The following is an 18,979-nucleotide window of genomic DNA, read 5'->3' on the forward strand; positions in this document are numbered from 1 at the left end:
CTATCTTAGGGGTGACAAATGTATTGAAAAGGAAAGTTAAACCTGGCAAAAGGTTTATTTTGTGAAGTTGAAATTGCAGTTCAAAACTGCACTATAGGCTGCAGGGGCAGGCCTGAAAAAGCTTGGACCTGGCACATCTCTGCTCAGCTTGCCATGTATGTGATTAGAAGCTCTCCGTTCACTTCAAAAATTCATTTTAATTCACAGATGATTTATGCACTTAGGTATCTTACAAACGTAACAAAATGCAGTTTGTTTAATAGATGCCTATCTCTTTTTCTTTTTTAGGAATAAGAATTGTTGTGCAACCGGAATCCATGGCAGTCTTACCTGGTCAGCTGGTTAAGCTATGCTGCCAAGCAGATGGACACCCTTATGTCCAATATCAGTGGTTCAAAACGAAAAATGAGGTAATCCTTTGTCATTATGTAGAAAGGTGAACGAAAGAGAGAGACTTGGAGATAAATATACAGTTTACTGAAAATAACAAGATCTGTTTATTTATTGGACATTTAATTTACAGAATGTTAAACATTTTTTTGAAGTTTATAAAAGAGAGACATTCATGAGATTTTGGATCTCTAGTGGGGTGCCAAACACACCCAACAAGTACCAAAGCTAATTCATATTTTCACAAAAACTATTGACTATGTAAATTAGTTTCACTGGGATTCTTTCTGTGTGAATTTACCTGATAAAGGTCTCCTGAATATCTAGTATAATTCTGGCCCTCATTGGCCAATGTTGGAAACTGCGTTTGATCTTCTGATTAATATCTTTATCAAGCACTTTTATCAGTCCAAAATCAGAGTCTTTAAATATTCGAATATGTATATTCTTTGAGTAGGCACACCAATTCCATAGTCTTGATTCATTAAAAACCTACAGTTTAACTACAATACATAATTTACAAATATTTTGGACTGTATCTCCCTTCTTCAAAACTTAAAAATATTTTAACTTCTGTTTCTTCTTGAAACATTCTTTCAACTAGTAGCATGTCCCTTGAATCGTCCCGTCCTACTGTAAATTTTCTTCTCTTGTCCATAATTTTCTGTGTTGTTGCATAGTGCTTTGAGGCATTTGGTTAGTACCATTTTGTAGGTCATAGGAATTCTAAATAAAGGTGTGTAATTAATTTTGTTGCTGTACACTTTTCAAAAGTATTTGGTATGTTGGTTTTTCTTACAACAAGGTCTTAACCTTTGTCATTCCATTTCAGTAGTTAAAAGTATAAGCTGCTACCCCAGGTGTGTCCTTTTGTACCCCTACACAAACACTCGTCACCTCAATGGCTGCTTCTCATTATGGGTGGTGTGGCTGTGCCATCTGTTATCTACTGATTTTTAAATATTATACTAAAAGTGAACAATAAATTGTTATTCACTGTCAGTATAGTGGGAAAAAATGCGAACCCTTATGAGAGTCGGGCAGCCTGAGGGAGACAGTGACATTTGTGTGATGGCTGATGCAGGCATGTGAAGGTGCCTAAAGGCACCTGCACCAGCCATCAGACAAATTGACTAGGACTGATGAGGTCCAAGGCCTGGCCTCAGGGATATTCCATGCTTCAGTGCCTCCCCATTTGTTTTCCACTGCTGCATCACTGTTAAAGATGGCCCCAACATTTTAGGCTTTGACCTTGTAGTGCTTGGGTCTACAAGCCAATCAGCCAGCCACCCTACCCTTTCCCAGCTCATCAGAGTTTGCAAAGGGCAGATTGAGAGAGAAAGTGGCTGAAAGGTGGTGTCTTTTTCGTGCACCTGCATGGGCCTTGTGATGTTGGCCCCATGCTGATGCATTACCAGGTTCCAGCTTTCAGCTTACTGCCTGAGTGCTTGAGGGAGGAACTCTAAGTGGAGCACTGGCTGCTGAGGAACAAAAGCAAGAGTCCTTCAGACGGATGTATGACAATACAAAGCATGCCTTTACCACACATAATTTAGCACACTGTGCCTTTACAACACAATGCCTTTACAATGCATGCCTTTACCACGAAGAAGGGGGGGGTAAAAAAAAGTGTGTTTCCCATGTTAATTCCCATAGACTCTTCAGACACATGTGCAGCCTGAACCGCTGGACAGAATTACACTGAGTTTGGCAAAAAGGTATCTTTTGGCCTGCAGATCCCACTATTTTAATTTGGTGTAAATCCATTCAGTAGTTTTTGAGATGTTAAAGGGAAAATAAATTTGTATATCTAGGGTCGCGGATCCAGGGATATCTCCTGCTGAGATCTGATTGCCAACATTTCAAACAAGAAAAGTTGGCAGCTAAATCCCATACAAAAAAAGAAAAAAGAACGGAGAACAGTGGGCAGGGGATGTATGCCCTAACACCTAGCCTTGGTTTACAGGCCCCCGGGACCTCACCAGGGCTTAAAAATATATATATTTTTTAATCTCGGAGAAATTAGCAGCTGGATCCATGGATTTCGCTGAGATTTTCCGTTTTTTTAAATGGTACCCATCGTTTGTCAGTAATTACCCCCAGGTGGGCCAGGTCCTGGGGGCATTATGGGCCAAAAAAGAAGGGGGGCGCACAGTGCCCCCTCCCTCTAGGGCTTTTACAATTCCCGGGCACCACTACCTCCCCGGGGCGATGCTTAATAAATATGCGGGGAGCTCCTTGGGGTTAAATATAAAATAATATAATTAGGAGGCTGCATGGCCACCATGCTCCGGGGACCACCACCTCTCTGAGGCAACATGCTATATTATTAATAGGGGGAGTCCTGCCGAGCCTCTCGGTGACTGCTACTTCCCTGGGGCAGTGTATAAAAACTATGCGGGCTGCATGACACTCCCTCACACCGTGTGGACCACCACCTCCCTGGGGTAACATACTTAAGAAATAATAGGCGGGTCCTGCAGATCCCCTCCGGGAACCGCCACCTCCCCAGGGCTACAAAATTATTTGAGGAGGGGGTCCGCACAGACCCCCGATGACCACCACCTCCCTAGGGCAAAATAGAAAACACTGAGGGGGCCACGTGCCCGCTCCTGGAGCCATACATAGCCCTGGGGACTGCCAGGGCCAGCATCTGCTACCTCCTGAGGTGCCCACCCTCTGGAGGTAGCTGTTTGCTTTTGCTTGGAGGGAGCTGACTTCTCCCACCAATTAAAAAAACACTCTGCTTTCAGCAGGCATGAGCTTTTAAAATGCGCCCGCTTGCTGAAAACAGGGTTTTTATCTCTTTCCCTGCCTGTAGAAAGGAGGACATGGAAAGAGATGAAAACATTGCTCCTGCACGCAGGGAGCTGCTATTTCGTTGCATGCAGGAGGAATGTCAGCTCCCTGCATACTGTAGGTCTGAGCTGGCCCCCCCACAGGAGACAGGGGCCAACTAGGGCCTTGATACCCCTGCACACCTCAGAGTTTTTAATGGGTGCCCTGGAATATGTGGCCGGGCCCTGGAGGATGTGGTCTCCAGGGCCAAAATCAGCATAGTGAGGGGGGCCATGTGCCCCACCTCCTCACTTTTTTGAAAATATATTTAGCCTTGGGGAGGTGTTAGTCCCCAGGGCCTGGAGGGTCCTTGCGGTCCCCCTATGAATATTTTTTAATTATCCCCGGGGAGGTGGCGGAGAGGGAGGGTGGATGGGGGTGTGAGGTGTCCCAGGGGTTCTGAAAGGTGAACTTGTAAACGCTCAATAATTATTTGCATGAGCAGATCTACACGTGCATATTTACTCGTGGTAATACACAGTTCACAAATATTTTCTTGGAGTATGATTTTATAGTCCACTTGAATAGTCTTGTGAATTCATGAAAGCCATTCATTCAAAAACATATAGCATGGGTGCACTTTTGTTACTTTGTTAAAGATTTGGGCCCCTAACTATGTGTGAAGTTAACCAACACATTTTGGTTTTTCATTAAAATTCAATTTCTCTCTCTATCGGCTGGCTTTACTGTGAGTGACAGCATTCTGCTCTTCCACCAGGAGCATATTGGTACACAAAGCAGTTTTGCTCAGTGCCAGGAACCACTGGCAATGTTTGCTTTTTGAGACCAAAAAAAACTTTTTTTTTCTGCCAATGTTTGTTACAGTGGTCAGGGCCTGGCAGCTCCCACAACAATAAAGTGTAAAAAAAAAAAAAAAAAGCCATGTCAAAACAAGACATGCATTGACAAAACCAAAAGACTGACAACCAGTAGCCAATCGGTTGGCTTTGCCAGTGCTTCTTTTTTCATTTTTCCCATAATCCTGTTGAAAATGGTTACATTGATTTCCTATTATGAATATATTTGGAAATCATAGCATGCATCAACACATTTTACTAAATGATGCTCCAAAGAAATTGTATCTACAATTTCACAGTAATATACCAAAACGTTTTTTTACTACTTGCATTTTTTTCTGAACATTTTATTTTGAAAGCAAACAATCATCACTATTGCTTACAAGCTTCTGCAAACATTTGCATCTAATCAGAGAGCATTCTGGGATCATTTTACATAGCCTCATATTGTTAAACATTTTAAATGTGTACACTTTTTTTTTTTTTTTTACTGGAACCACGGTCAGAAGTGCAGTGTGACCTTACAAAGTTTATCTTGAGCGATCACCCTAACAATAAAGGATTTGCATTAATGAACTAAAATACGAGCTCGAACAGGATCAGCATAGGGACTCAAATATTACCTCAAGTACAGACGGTTCCCTTCCCTGTAAACTAGCAGCCAAAGGGTTTGTGTTGTAGGGGGTTGGGCCTCCGTGTGGGCCCCCATATAGTTTTTTAGTTTTGTCCTGGGGAGGTAATGGTCCCAGGGAGCAGGGGGCAGGGGCATGCTGAATTTCTTTGGTTTTGGTATGGGTAAAACGTCAACCTAACTAGAACATCCCTGTAACCTTTGGGGTTTTTTTCAGTGAATTTCTTTGGTTTTTGTAACACACACGTTAATATTTGTCAGGTTGTGGCCAGCCAATCAGGGCCTGGCTTTTCCTCAGGGGGTCAAGGAGGATCCTCAGAGGATTTGCAGATAGGTAAAAAAAAAAAAAAGGATACCTGTCCCTTGTGTTTTTACACTTTTTTTTCCCCACCCTCCCAGGCAATGTGAGAAACAAAATGGTGGCCGCAACTTTGCTGTCAGGTTGCAGCCAGCCAATTAGGGTCTTGCTTTCCCTCCGAATCTGCAGAGGGTCCACGTCCCTATGTATACTAGTTTGATTTTCATTTAATAACTAGAAAACAATAGAACAGATTTACCCCAAATCACAAAAAGGGTGTTTCTGGACCAAGAGCTAGCTTTCTGACAAATGTGGTGTAAATCCGTCCAGTGGTTCGGGCTGTAGTTGTTTTCAAAATTCCTATGGAAGTTAACATGGGGAAACCACGTTTTAGGATTCCCCTCCCCATTTTTTCCAGCCCCTACTTGACAGATCACCACAAAACATTCCAGACAGCAGCTGAAGTGAACGGCAAATTTCTTTGGAAAATGTTATGAAGGTTCATCAACTGGCAACAAAGATCTAGGCAAGTCAAAAAACGCTTTTTCAATGGAAATAACTACCTACTGGCGACCGCCAGTATGTAATATATATATATATATATGTATATATATATATATACACACACACACACACACACAGTTACACACATACCTTAAATACACTTGACTTGCGTTGTAAAGACATGTGTGGTAAATGTATGTATTGCCCTTGCAAGAAGCTGAGGGTAGGGTTAAAAAGAAAGATGTCCGCCAATGTTGTGTGTGGGGTGGGCATGTGAGTAAGCATGTGAAACAGTGTGGGTAATACAGTGATCATGTGAGTGAGACAGTAAGAATGTAAGTGGGTCTGAGAATTTGAGTGATACCTTGAGTGAGATGGCTTGTGAGCAAGGCAGTGAATATATGACAGTATGTGATGAAATTGTAAATGAGACAGGGACTCTGAGTGTGCCAGTGTGTGAACATGTCAGTGTACAAATGAGCATGTAGTAGCAGGAAGTAAACAGGTGTATAAGATTCTTGCTTCCTTTGTGCAGTTTCCAGTCCCAATCCAACCCCTAAGCAGCATATACAAGGTTGTTTAAGGGTATAGGTAGAAAGGTGCTTTCCTCTAAATTATGTATTTGGTGGTAAAATAGAAGTTACTTCCTTTACTTCTCGCATTTTGGTGAATCAACTTACCTGTTCATGGGGGGCATGGCCTAAGGATGCTCTAAGATTGCGGTGTTTTAACTCCACTCTGCTGTTTGGAATGCTTATCCTGCATGTCGCCCCAGTCTGGCCTGTGTCATCGGCCAGCCAGGGGGCTTAAAATGTTCATCAGCAGCATGTCTTAAGGTGGATGAGGCCAGGACCCACTGGGGTACCTGACGTGTGGTTCCTGGAGGAATGCTGCCATTGTCGAGCCTGCGCTGCTGGGTCGCTCTGGACTCCAGGCCTCCATGACGGTGATCACCGCAGGATTCAACTTGGGTGGCGGCAGGCCCTGCTGCACTGTATATGAGCCCAGGCTGCCACTTGGGGCTCTTGGTGGTGCTTGCCGTACTGGGGACGGCTGGGAGAGTGCCTAGGCGCCACTACGTGTGACGACCTACCCACGGCCTACTACCGCATGGCTTCACCACTCGCCAAGAAGATCCGAAGCGACATTGGAGTGATGTTCTCTGCTACTAGGGATGCCAAATCCAACACATGTTGCCTAGCAAATGAAGGGTGTGGAGATACTTGCCTGCATGTATGGATCACCATGAACGGACTACACTACTGCATTTTGGGCATATACGCTGACTCAATACTCACCCTTCACTCCATGAACTATTTGCCATTGCATGACAGTGTAAAACACAATATCGTCCTGCCCATAGGTGGGAGCTTTACTACTAGACACTTTTTAGGCCTGTTCTGCTGAGCCATTGCTGCCATTTAGCTTGGCTTACTATTTCTGCATACCTGATACTCGAACACAATATAGTGCGAAAAGCAGACACTAAGCAACAGTGCCTCACCTTTGAATCTAAAAGCCAATTGCACCAAGCGCACAACCAGCTGATCAGTTGCCCGGAGGAGATTGAAAACTTCCCCTCCCCCGGAGGACCTAAAGTGGATCCTCCTTGAAATGCGAAGCAGTCTAACCACTATTGATTTTAAGCTGGGCTGTCAGACCAGGTGTAGGAGAAACAATGTATGTATTTTGGGTTTTCCTGAAACCACAGGGTTGGGGTGCACTGAAGATTATATTCTTAATTTGCTTCTCAAGTTGTTTGGTGCTGAGAAGTTCTCCCAATGCTTTGTCATCAAGAGGGAGCATAGATCCTTGGCTCCTCAGCCGATTCTGGGCGCCACTCCCAAGCCTATTATTGTGAAGTTCCTCAACTACAGGGATAGAGACCAGGGTCCAGATGTAGGTAGGTTTCATTTTGCGAGTTGCAAATTGCGAGTACTAGCGGCTCGCAATTTGCAACTCGCAAAATGAAATGCAGAAAGGTGTCTCAGACACCTTCTGCGACTCGCTATGGGGTCGCAAAGACCCACCTCATGAATATTAATGAGGTGGGTCGCAGTTTGCGACCCCATAGCGAGTCTAGGCACTCACAGGGATGGTGGCCTGCTGGAGACAGCAGACCACCATGTCTGTGACTGCTTTTAAATAAAGTTTCGTTTTTTTCAGAGTAGGCAGTGGTCCATTGGACCACTGCCTGCTATGAAAAATACTTTTTTGTGAAAAATACTTTTTTGTGGCATTCACAAAGGGGAAGGGGTCCCATGGGGACCCCTTCCCTTTTGCGAATGAGTTACCATCCACTTCAAGTGGATGGTAACTGCGAGTTGGTTTGCGACTGCTTTCGCGGTCCAAAGCAACTCAACATCACGATGCGGTCGCAAATAGGAAGAGAACACCCCTTCCTATTTGCGAGTCGGAATCACATTTTGCGAGTCGGTACCGACTCGCAAAATGTGACACTGCATCGCGTAAGGCCTTTTGCGCCTCACAAACTGCGTTTTTCGCCGTTTGCGAGGCGCAAAAGGCTTCCTACATCTGGCCCTACGTGTTCTGTTTGGCCCGAGAGGCCAGGAAGGGTCGCTATGATAGGATGAACCTAACTTTCTTTCCTGACTCCACACAATCTGCACACGATGCCCATATGAAGTGCCTCCCTGTCAAAAAGAAACTCCAAGAGCAGAGCCTCACATGCACCATGCTCTATGCAGCAAGACTGCGTTTCTCATGAAAGGGTAAACTGAAGATCTTCACAGACTCAACAGCAGCTCTCTCCTTCCTGCAGAAGCACCTACCCTCACTGGGCTGTTCCTCACCGCATGAATGTGTGAATGATACATTGTCCCTAAACGAGGTTGAATAACTGGCTATCAGGTTTATGTATGCTCCTCAGAACATTTTAAGACAGACGTGTTGGTTACTCAAACAGCACTCTTTCTTCCGTCGCACTCTTTGTGCTACAGCTCCTGTTTGAGTTGTATGGATTATACTGCATGTTGTATCACATTGGCTCATTCTGTGTGTTTTACGTTGCTATCCACTGAGAGCCCTTTCATAAGGCCTATGTTGTCATGACTCTTTTGCTGGCTATTGATACCTTATCTGTGCTCTGCCCACCCTGGGCTTTTGGCCATGTTATCTAATGAGATATATGATGCTACAACTAGTTTGTGCAATTTACCGATTAGTCTATTCAAATTGTTTTGGGGGTTCACTGGGAGATTGGTTACTGGTGTGTGATGGAGGGGTGTTAGAAATGTTTGCACTGTTCATAAGTGGGTGTCTAGCATATCAAACTGTGCCGTGATGTCAAACACTAGTGGGCGAATTACTGTGGCAAATGGCTGAGTCTTCATGTACATGATCACATACTAGCAGCTCTTCTGGTTCTTGATGGTGTATAAAACTAACCGTGAAGGAATAGCATTAACAGTTATTCCTTGGAATGTCTGGGGTCTAAATAACTCTTATGAATGTCACCAGGTCCTTCCTTATCCCAATCGCCATGATGTGGACATTATTTATTTGTAAGAAACACACGTTAGGAAGAGGGACAAGCTTACCCACCTAATGGGGCCCTTACCAATACTTTGCTTCTTATTCATCCTACTTCAGAGGGGTGCTATCATCATTGGAAAACAGGTGCCATTCTGTCATCACTGGACCATAGCGGATCCGGACACGGTATTTAATGCACCAAGGTCTCATCACCTACACTAAGGTTATGCTACTTAATACATATGGCCCTAACATTGATTTTCCAAACTTTTTCGGCACAGTACTCAACCTGCCTTACAGTTGACCCTGGCACCATCCTCTTGGGGTGGGGAGAGGCCATAATTTAGTATTGGACATTGTCTTAGACTGCTCCGACCGCCACAAGTGCCACCTGAACAGAGTGTATGTTGCATTCTTTGACATCATGGCACAGTTTGATATGCTAGACGCTTGGCGTGAATTGCATGGAGTGGCCTGTGAGCACACATTTTACTCCTTGGTGCATGGTACCTCCTCAGGGCTTGATTTCTGGGTGGTTTCATGAGATGTGGTGGGTTGGACAAGAGATGCGAGATACCTGCCCAGAACTTTATCCAATCACTCTCTGGTGGTTTTACTGCTCACCTTGCCTACTACCTGGGTGCAAGTGTTGCTATGGAGCCTCCGACATAAAATGCAGCTAGATGCAGTATTTAGGGAAGCAATCCGCTCCACAATTATGAACTGCATAACTTCAAACAAGGGTTCCGTTACCACAGTTGCCACATTTTGGGAGGCCTTGAAGGTTGTTATCCGCGGTGAGTGCATTGCTAAGGGGCATGGAATCCTTAAATCAATCAGAGGGAAACTTACACAACTAGAAAACGAGCTTCATAACCTGGAACTCCATTATGAGGTCTCTAAAGTAAAGACCAAAGCCTATTGAAATCGCTGAGGGCACTACTCCTGGAGTTCCAGGACGAGGAATAAAGAGAGGGTAAATCCCTAAGTAAATTCTCATAGGCCAGAAAATATGGAGAGGGAGACGGGTCAGGGCACACACTTGCCATGTTGCTGGTGGACTTTTAACTATGTTCATAATGTTCATACTCCTGATGGGCACTCCCTGCATGACCCCAAGCAGATAATGCAGGAATTTGTTACCTTCTACTGAGGGCTGTATCCCTCTCATACACAGGCTACACCAGCAGAGGTGGAGACTTGTGTACAGTTGGTTGCTTTGGCATGGTTAGATTGGGCACACCATAGGGTTCTTTGCTGATCCATGTCAGTTATGGATATTAAGCAGGTTATTACACAACTCACGAATGGGAAAGCACCTGGGAGTGATGGACTCCCGGTGGAGTTTTAGAAAACCTACACCAAGGAATTGGCACCTATATTGCTTGAGGTATATCCTAAGGTGTTCCAACAGGGCTCACACTTCCTGATATTGAGAGAATACATCATAATCACTCTCCTCAAGCCAGACAAACCCCCGCATAGATGCAACTCATACTGCCCCCTTTCTCTTATAAATGTGGACAGCAAGATTCTGGCCAAATTATTGGCTAATCAATTAATGCCTTTGCCCAACTTGACAGCTCCACACCAGCTACACCCAGAGAGTTTATTACTTAGTGGCGTAAGTACAATACATCCATCACTGGTTCCACAATATTAGACATTCCCCCTATGTGGCTATTGAAAAGGGCCTGAAAAGTCCCACCCGTCTCCTGGTGGTCCCTTTTACTCCGCTCCCCAGACCAACTTAAGAATTCAAATAGTGCACTGCACTGTTTTGGCCTGGAGCAGACCTGCCTTTTTGTATAATGTATTCTTGCCATATTATAAGCACATAACCATCAGGCATTATCAAGGGTTACAACTGGACCTGGGGTTTTGCAGTCACTGCAGAAGAGACATTGTCTTATACTGAGGGATTTATTTAATGCACACAAATTTAAAACGTGCCAGGAATAATGTGGGGGACTTGCGGACCACTATGGTGGATGTGCTTAAGTATGATAAACTTGCACATGAATCCCGACTTCTTTTTTGTATGTTCCCAGAGGAACCCCAGGAATGGTCTGTACTGACCAACCTACTTACTAACCCACTGCCTTCTAAACTAATATCACAACTGCATACCGCATCAATGGACTACTAGGTCCCGGAACGCCACAGGACACTCCGGGTGTGGGAGGGTGATCTGGGGCAGGAGGTAACAGCAGTGGTGATTTTGTTGACAACAAACCAAGGAGTTGTCCTCCAATGGCAGGTACAGATTCATCCTTTATAAATATCTACATTGAATGCATCTTTCCCCAGTAGATCGTGCACAATACTATTATGATGTTGATACTAAGGGCCTGATTCTAACTTTGGAGGACGGTGTTAAACCGTCCCAAAAGTGGCGGATATACCACCTACCGTATTACGAGTCCATTATATCCTATGGAACTCGTAATACGGTAGGTGGTATATCCGCCACTTTTGGGACGGTTTAACACCGTCCTCCAAAGTTAGAATCAGGCCCTAAATGTACTTGTTGTGGAATGCCAGGAGCACATTTTCTTCATTTAGCATGTACATACTCAGTGGCGGCCACATTCTGGTCCCAAATTATGATGGCATTACTCAATATCGCCGATCATGCTTACCAACTCACACCCATCGTGGTGCTGTGGGGATATGTTAAGGAGATTCCAAAAACATTTCAGAAATGTACTACTCTTGCCCTGCTTCAGGGGAAACGTAGAGTGGCAATGAGATGGGTCAGTTGACTCGCTCTGAGGTTTCATGATGGCTGAAAGACATGTCACTGTGTGAGGAATGGTCAGGGTTATATGCATAAACACTGCCACCGGCGGCACGCCCATGAGACTTCTGGGATCTATTGCGGTCCTACCTGCTAAATCTAGATCCGAACGGAATAGATGGGTCACATCTGTGGTGAAGCACTGTGTAGGTTCCTACTATAGGAACTATAAATTTGTTCAATACCTGCCATAGTGATGACACACACCAGTCTAGTGAGATACTGTGCTGTAACTTATATGCCGGTAATTACTGCTCAGTTCTTGTATTCGCAGTATTACACTTGACAACATTGTGTACGGAAGATCTCAATTGTGCTCATTTTGTTTTTGATGATATTAACAAAATGTGAAAATAAATAAAAATTAATGTTCTGGATGCGTTGTGAAATAGCGTAATCTTTACACCTCTAATATCAAATTACAAAAAACCCTGTGGATGTGGCAGAGCATAAAATAGGTGACACCCTCTCTAGTTGCTTTGTAACATTAACACTGTGCTTTGTCATATTTTATTCTGTCTTTTAAACTGAAGAATAAATACGGTGATGTGTGCTATTTCTTCTGCTTCAGAAATACATTTCGAGCGTATGGTATGTTTCTGTAGAGCACTACTATGCGATTTGTACATAAATACATTTGGTGCTGCAGGGGCATAATTGCCCCAGGTGCTGAGGCAGACCATACAGTGTTGCATTATTTCATAACCTCACCTTTAGAACTTTCTCTAAGTTCATTTTTAAAACTTTACGTTTTTTGTCTATGATTTGTGTAGATTTGCAGCCTCTAGCGAATTCACAAAACTCCCCGTGAGTAGGGCTGTAATTGGAAACAAGCTGTGGATTTCCATTCATCTCTGTGGATTGTCTGTAGAAATTGTTCTCCTTACCACAATTAAATAAAGGGTTTTGGGGAACCTTCTGTCCCAATTAAACATTTAATTCAAATGTTTTTGTGAATACATTTATGAATGCAATTAAGCTTAAAAAACACTAGTAAGGTATACAAAACCCCCAATGTTTCAGTTATGTAGGTGTTTACTCACTTCGCCAAGATCCCCTCTTCAACCTCCTTCCTTTGAAAACACCATGCACCCACCCTAACACTAAACTTACAATGGCAGAGAGGTTGCTATATCAACCCTCAAGACTAATGCATAGGTGTAGGCCCACGAAAGTGCAGGTACCTACACTGTGGTATACTTTTTCATCAGCCTCTAGAGAGAAGCAGAATTACCTAATTTTCAGGAAAGCACTGAAAAAATGTTTGACTTTGAAACAATACCCTAAATCGTAGCATAGAGAAAGTATAGTTGTAGCTTACTTTACAAACTTTACAATATCTGCAGGCCACCAGTCTGATACTTTTCACACGCAGCCCACTATAGATGTCTACAAGCCTTGTCTAGAATGCATTAGTTTTCAACAAATGGACAGTCACTGAGGGTAGATAACAGTGGCCCAAACTGAAACTACCACAAGTAACACAGATGGCATTTACTTTTCTTATACATTTTTTTTAAGATCTCGCCTGTTAGACAGCACATGCACTATTTATTGCAAGATGAATTGTTGATTACAGTGGGCTCTAAGCCCACCCATTGCTTACCATTGGTTGGCTTCTTTGTCACTCTTGTGTGCGTGCTTCTTATTTGTTAACAAATGTGGGCTTTCCTTCTTCTTCTTGTTTCCCTTGAAGCATGGATGCATTCATGTGTCCTTGTACTGCTTTTTCAGGTGCTTTTTTCTTTTTGTTTAAGAGCTCCAGAAGAGTGTATGCATTTGCCAGCTGTCTCACTAGTGTGCTTCTCTTCCCCTCTCCATGTTTCTCTCTTCCATCCATGTGCTTCCTTGCCACCCCCTCTGTGATGCGCTTGCTCGTGTGTGCTCCCACATTCCATGCTGCGTTCTTGCTTGTGTGCTTCTACCTCCTCCCACTCTAAATGCTCTCTTACTAGTTTGCTTTTCTCCGTCACCCCCTCCTGCCCATTTGTTTGCTGTGTCCTCTGTATTGCTCCTCCCACATCTGCTCACGCGGTATTGCTTCTGAAACCTTTGTTGCTTCAGCCCAATCTGGCCTCTGTGTTGCTTCTGTGGCCCCTGCCCATGTTTTGGGGCTATTGCTGTTCAGAATTTCCTAAGGGAATTAATATTGGAAATGCTCTGATTTTGACCCTCCCCCTTTATCTTGCTCCCAGCTTGACGGATCACCCTTAAAACTTTCCAGACAGTGACTGTGGATTTTTTAAATATTTTTTTATTTTAATTTCCTGAAGATTTGTCAAGCGGCACCAAAGATATAGGCAAGTAAAAAACAGCTTTTTCTATAGAATCTAGTGTCTTAGTGTGTGACTGCCACTAATATATATAGTCTGCTTTTGGCTGCCCCCGCACAGGGGTGTCACATTGTGTTGGGTGTGAACCTGGCTTGTACTCCACCATTGGAAATCTAAACACTCACTCGATATAAATTTGCAAGATTTTATTTCAGCCCAGCAGCACAGGCTCCCACAATACAACCACAGACTAAAAGATGTAAAAACAAGACATTGCAAATAATTCTTACCTGTGACTGCCCTTCTTCCTTCTGGTGATTGCAGGAAGAAATGGGTAGGGGGGATCAGGCCAACCAGCTGGAGTACATTTCAGTTGATATTGCCTTATTTTCATCCTGTAAAAAATAATTATATACAAAATTGATAAAAAAATAAAATAAATTACATGGTAATAATCCAAGTATCTATTTTTCTCTATCAATTGTTACGTTTATGAGCCCAAAAACATTAGTGGCTATATTGTTATTATGCTGGGCAGGAGGAATATTAATATTAAGCAATAGCAAAGAATTACCTTTCTCCCCCTTCCTTATTCAATGGAAAATTAATCCTTAGACACTGAAGATGGTTATTATTGTATGGAATTAAATGAGTAGCCCAATCAAAAGCAACTGAAAGAAGGATAGGCAGACCACCTTTCGCATGACGCCACTTGGATTGATTGGCAGGTCTATGGAAAACATAATAAGATGTAACTGAGATGTCTTCAACAGACAAGTCTCCTGAAGACAAATAAGTTGTTTTTTTGTATGCTCAAGTTTTGATTTATCTTGCTTGGCCATGCTCCAGGTAATCATTGACATTTTATTGTTATAGATAACTAAACTTGCGCGTTATTGCCATACAAGGCTCCAAAGAGCCAAAACCACAAAATGTTGTAATTCCAGTCTTGGGTCATTATGTTTCGATCCTAGGTCTTTATTGTTCTCCCAGACATTGAGATATTCACCATTATAGAGTTATGCATGCTCCTTTATAAAAATTAAAGGTTTTAGGTGTTGTTTATTGCATAGTTTTGCAAACCCCTTTAATTGTTATTTACCGTTGTCTTTTTGTGGCACATTAAATTTACCTTTTTTAATTTAGATTCTAGAACTAAGACGTTACTTTGAGACTGAACTCAGTCTTCCGTAATATTTCCCCTCCCTTATTATGTAATTCATTGAACCACAGGTCACATAATCATCTACAGTGTAGATAATATTGCCCCATTAACTACCATTACTGATTGTGTTTGAAATTTAAGCCGACTGGGACTAACACTGTTTGTTGTGTGCATATTGCCACAACTATATCATTCAACTAATACAATGCTTCCATTTTGTTTTTATACAGAGAGGACCTTATATAGAGTGCATATACTGTTCAAAAACAACTTCCACGCTGAGTTCTTGAGAGCACTCTTTAGGATGAGAGGTTCTATGATGCCATGCTCAGCAAAAATTGCTAAGCAACAAGCCCAGTAACTGGTTATTTAGTACTCTCACTAAGAACCCACACCCAATCAAGAATTCCTTTCCACCCTTAGCAGGCAACCATTGTGACATTCACCTCCTCCCATTGAGATTTATACTTTTTCTCTTTATTTTGCTGAAAAATAAATTACTGTACAAATTTACAACAAACCACTAAGGAAACCCACATTGGCTCAAGCCTTCTTTCCCACCAGAATCTTTAACATGCTTTTTTTTTCTAAAGTTGAATGTAAATATTACCCCCATAATCACTCTGTCTTAAATGTGGCTACGAAGGAGTTATTGCTCTTCTGAATGTTTCAATGCATTTGAACATAAATGAGTTTGTTTGTAAAATGACTTGTTAGTTCTTAATGGTCATAGCAGATGGGCTTTGAGAATAAAGTGCAAGCAATATGCATGCAGAACAGCAGACACTAATAAAAGTGGCTAAAGTTCAGGACATTGAAGATTATGTAGAGGAGATAACATATAGTGAAATTTGATAGGAACGGTCTGTCACTCGCTTTGAGATGAAGTTGTGGCTGTCACCGCGTGTCAGGCTGCACTTCACTGTGAAAAGATTGTTAGGAGAATCTCATCTGAATGAAAAACACTTCATAACAATATTAATTGTGATTAACAAATGCAGAAAATGTATCTTGTTAAAAAAGGTGCTTACCACTTATTCCTTTGATGCAAGGAAAATATTCTTGTTCGATCTTCATAGAAATCTGAAAATGCAAAACAATATGTTCACTCATATGCATCACTATTTTGTGAAACAGGTTCCACATGGAAATTCCCCAGAACTAGTTTTCAATCCAGTTCATGCGAATGATGCTGGGTTTTACATCTGCCGTGTCAACTGTGGAACTTCCTTTGAATTCAGTCAGTGGGCACAAATGGAAGTGTGCCATGTCACCCCAGCAGGTTCTGGTAAGTCACCAGTTTCCTAGATTTCTACTGTGAGGTAGTGCTGGATTTAGTCATAGAATTTGACATGGGCATGCCCAGACATCTGTTTTTTAAATGTTTTTATTTATTAGTACTGGGCTAACGTTTGCATCATGTAGCATTGTTCCAGTCCTGGAATTTTGCATTGGCTAGAAATGACACACCACACTATTTAGACTGGTGGGCAAATGAACTAGGCAACTCATATATGTAGACATAATGCGGTGCTTTCCCCCATATTTTATACGTGTCACTACATTAATACTGTTCAAGGGTGTATGCAGAGAGCTCATTCCATCTAATTTCTACATAGAGCCCTCCCATTATTTATACATCTATCACTAACATGAATACTGTTCAATGATGTATCAAGAGAGCTCTTTTCTTCTTATTTTTACAGAGATCTCTACTTAGAAGAGGAGCATCTAATAAGAGTCTCTGAGTTAGATTGACTTCTAGACTCGAAACGCTTGTTTGCCAAATTTCGGAGTTTTTTTTAACCAAATTTCGGAGTTTTTTTTTATCAACTTAAGCATAAACACCATAGGTATACAATATTCGTTGCATCATTCAGTATCCTCATAGGTTCATGTACCTTATTCCTAAAAATTACAGCGACAACCCTAAGGATAGACGAATACCAGCCATGTATCTCTATTGTGCATCCCAGAAACCAAGTCATTTATGGTGGGCTCACTGCTTGAATTAGTCCTCGTATTGTGGAACTCTGTAAACTGAGATTACTGTTGGTTTAATTCCCTGTCCCGGACTAAGTCATCTTTGCAGAAAGTGACCTGGGGCATTGTGTTATGTGTGAGGAAGAAGATCTATCTGCATTAACAGTGCTTGCAGATCTTAGTAAAGGGCCACTGAACATGTTAACTTCCTCCCTGACTTTAGTCATTAATTTGAGTTTATTATCAACAAAATGGTAATTTGTTGCCTAAAAAGACCATTTTCTTGTCCACCTCTAGGTCTTTTGTATTGTATGCAGCTATAACAGAAATCAAAATTGCATAGTCAGCCCAATGAGATAACCCATCTTTTGCTATTTTGGGAAATGGAAAGCAGTTTCTCCATCTATCATGGTCGACTCTGGTCTACAGTAATGTTTACTCAAGGTATTTATGTAGACTCCCCTTTGTGCTTTTATTGTAGCCGAACACAAAAATATAAAAATCCATGATCTCAGAGTCGTAGAATACCCATTTTAGAAGTCAATTCAGTGAAAGTTATGCCACCACATGCTTATTTTCTTACACAAACTTGTTGTCAGACATATGGATATATTTTGAAATAATATCAGCACCCTTGGTACAATTAAAATGTTCCATGATGTCTCCTGACATGCAGTGCCCCCCCCCCCCCCGCCCCCCACACACACACACACAGCTCAATATGTCTTAGGAAAGTTTCCACTCCACTGGGGACATTGTGTTGTGGTAGATCTTTATCTGATCTATAAACCTATATTTGTAAGTATTTCAATGTATCTATTTATTTCCAATGATAGCATGGTTAATGTGTGCTCATCTATATTCTAGAGAATTCACCAGCGGGAGCAGGGTTTATGTAATAAGGAAAATGTTATTTGCATTTATTCGCTTTAAAAATATTTAAAGTGGGCATGTGTAGTAATGGGTTTATGTTGTAGAATGGTGAGGGTAGAACGGGAATTTAGAGTGCAGAATGTCTGGTATGCTCTATGTATTTAAGGTGCGGTGTTGGAATGTTGGGGCAGTTGGAGAGCTGGGATAGGACTTTTAATGTAATGTATTTGCCTGCATCGTATGAGGTTGTTCTAAATAAAGAGCTTGAACTTACCTGATGGTCCTTCATCACAACAGTGTGGCTTTGGGCGTCAAATGTTGGTCGCTCTCTGAGTACTCTGGACCCCTCCCTCATCCGCCGTCATAAGCTGCCCTCACAAAGCACTCCCAAGGCACCTCTTCGCCACCATAGATTGTTGTGGTCTGGTTGTTCCTGACAGGGGCTGGCAGGAACTGCTGCTTCCCCAAATGTGGCTCCAGATTGCAACCTGCTCTAGGAGCAAGCGCCAGTGATGCATATAATGGCGGCCCTCTCAGTCCACAGTCCTCCGCTACACTCATCACTTTGTCTCCGTGGGCCTAATGCTCCAAGGAATGCACTTGTTGGACATTGAATGTTTCTTCTTGCTCCGTCACTAGTGTAACAGGGCTTTCCACACTGGTTTCGCCCTGGCTACTGATGGGTGGCAGTCCTTTCCCGCTCCCTTCCCATGTAATCACCCAAGTCCTCCCCGATATAGCGCCCTGGAGGGTCGAGTGGAAGAGCGAGGCCTTAATCTGCTGTATGTCTAGCGCCCCCTTCTGGCTCATGTACCCTTTCTTCAGACCCTAACAAAACTCATTTTGCCATTCCCACAAGGTGTTACAGTGGTGGAAGGGGACTTCAGTGAAATCCTGGATTCCCAGTTTGACTCTATGGGTATTCCCTCAAG

At 42.7% G+C, this 18,979-nt stretch overlaps 1 protein-coding gene across 3 annotated transcripts in view; it reads left to right on the forward strand.

The window, feature by feature from the left end:
- MALT1 (MALT1 paracaspase) overlaps positions 1 to 18,979 on the forward strand; it is a 316,500-nt gene that overhangs the window by 61,531 nt on the left and 235,990 nt on the right. For all 3 annotated transcript variants that reach the window (XM_069220240.1, XM_069220250.1, XM_069220255.1), the window contains 2 exons: positions 289 to 410; positions 16,329 to 16,479. In XM_069220240.1, the coding sequence (XP_069076341.1) occupies positions 289 to 410; positions 16,329 to 16,479 (273 nt within the window). The remainder of the gene's footprint in view (positions 1 to 288; positions 411 to 16,328; positions 16,480 to 18,979) is intronic.

This window comes from Pleurodeles waltl, chromosome 1_1, assembly GCF_031143425.1.
Source record: "Pleurodeles waltl isolate 20211129_DDA chromosome 1_1, aPleWal1.hap1.20221129, whole genome shotgun sequence".
Lineage (NCBI taxonomy): Eukaryota > Metazoa > Chordata > Amphibia > Caudata > Salamandridae > Pleurodeles > Pleurodeles waltl.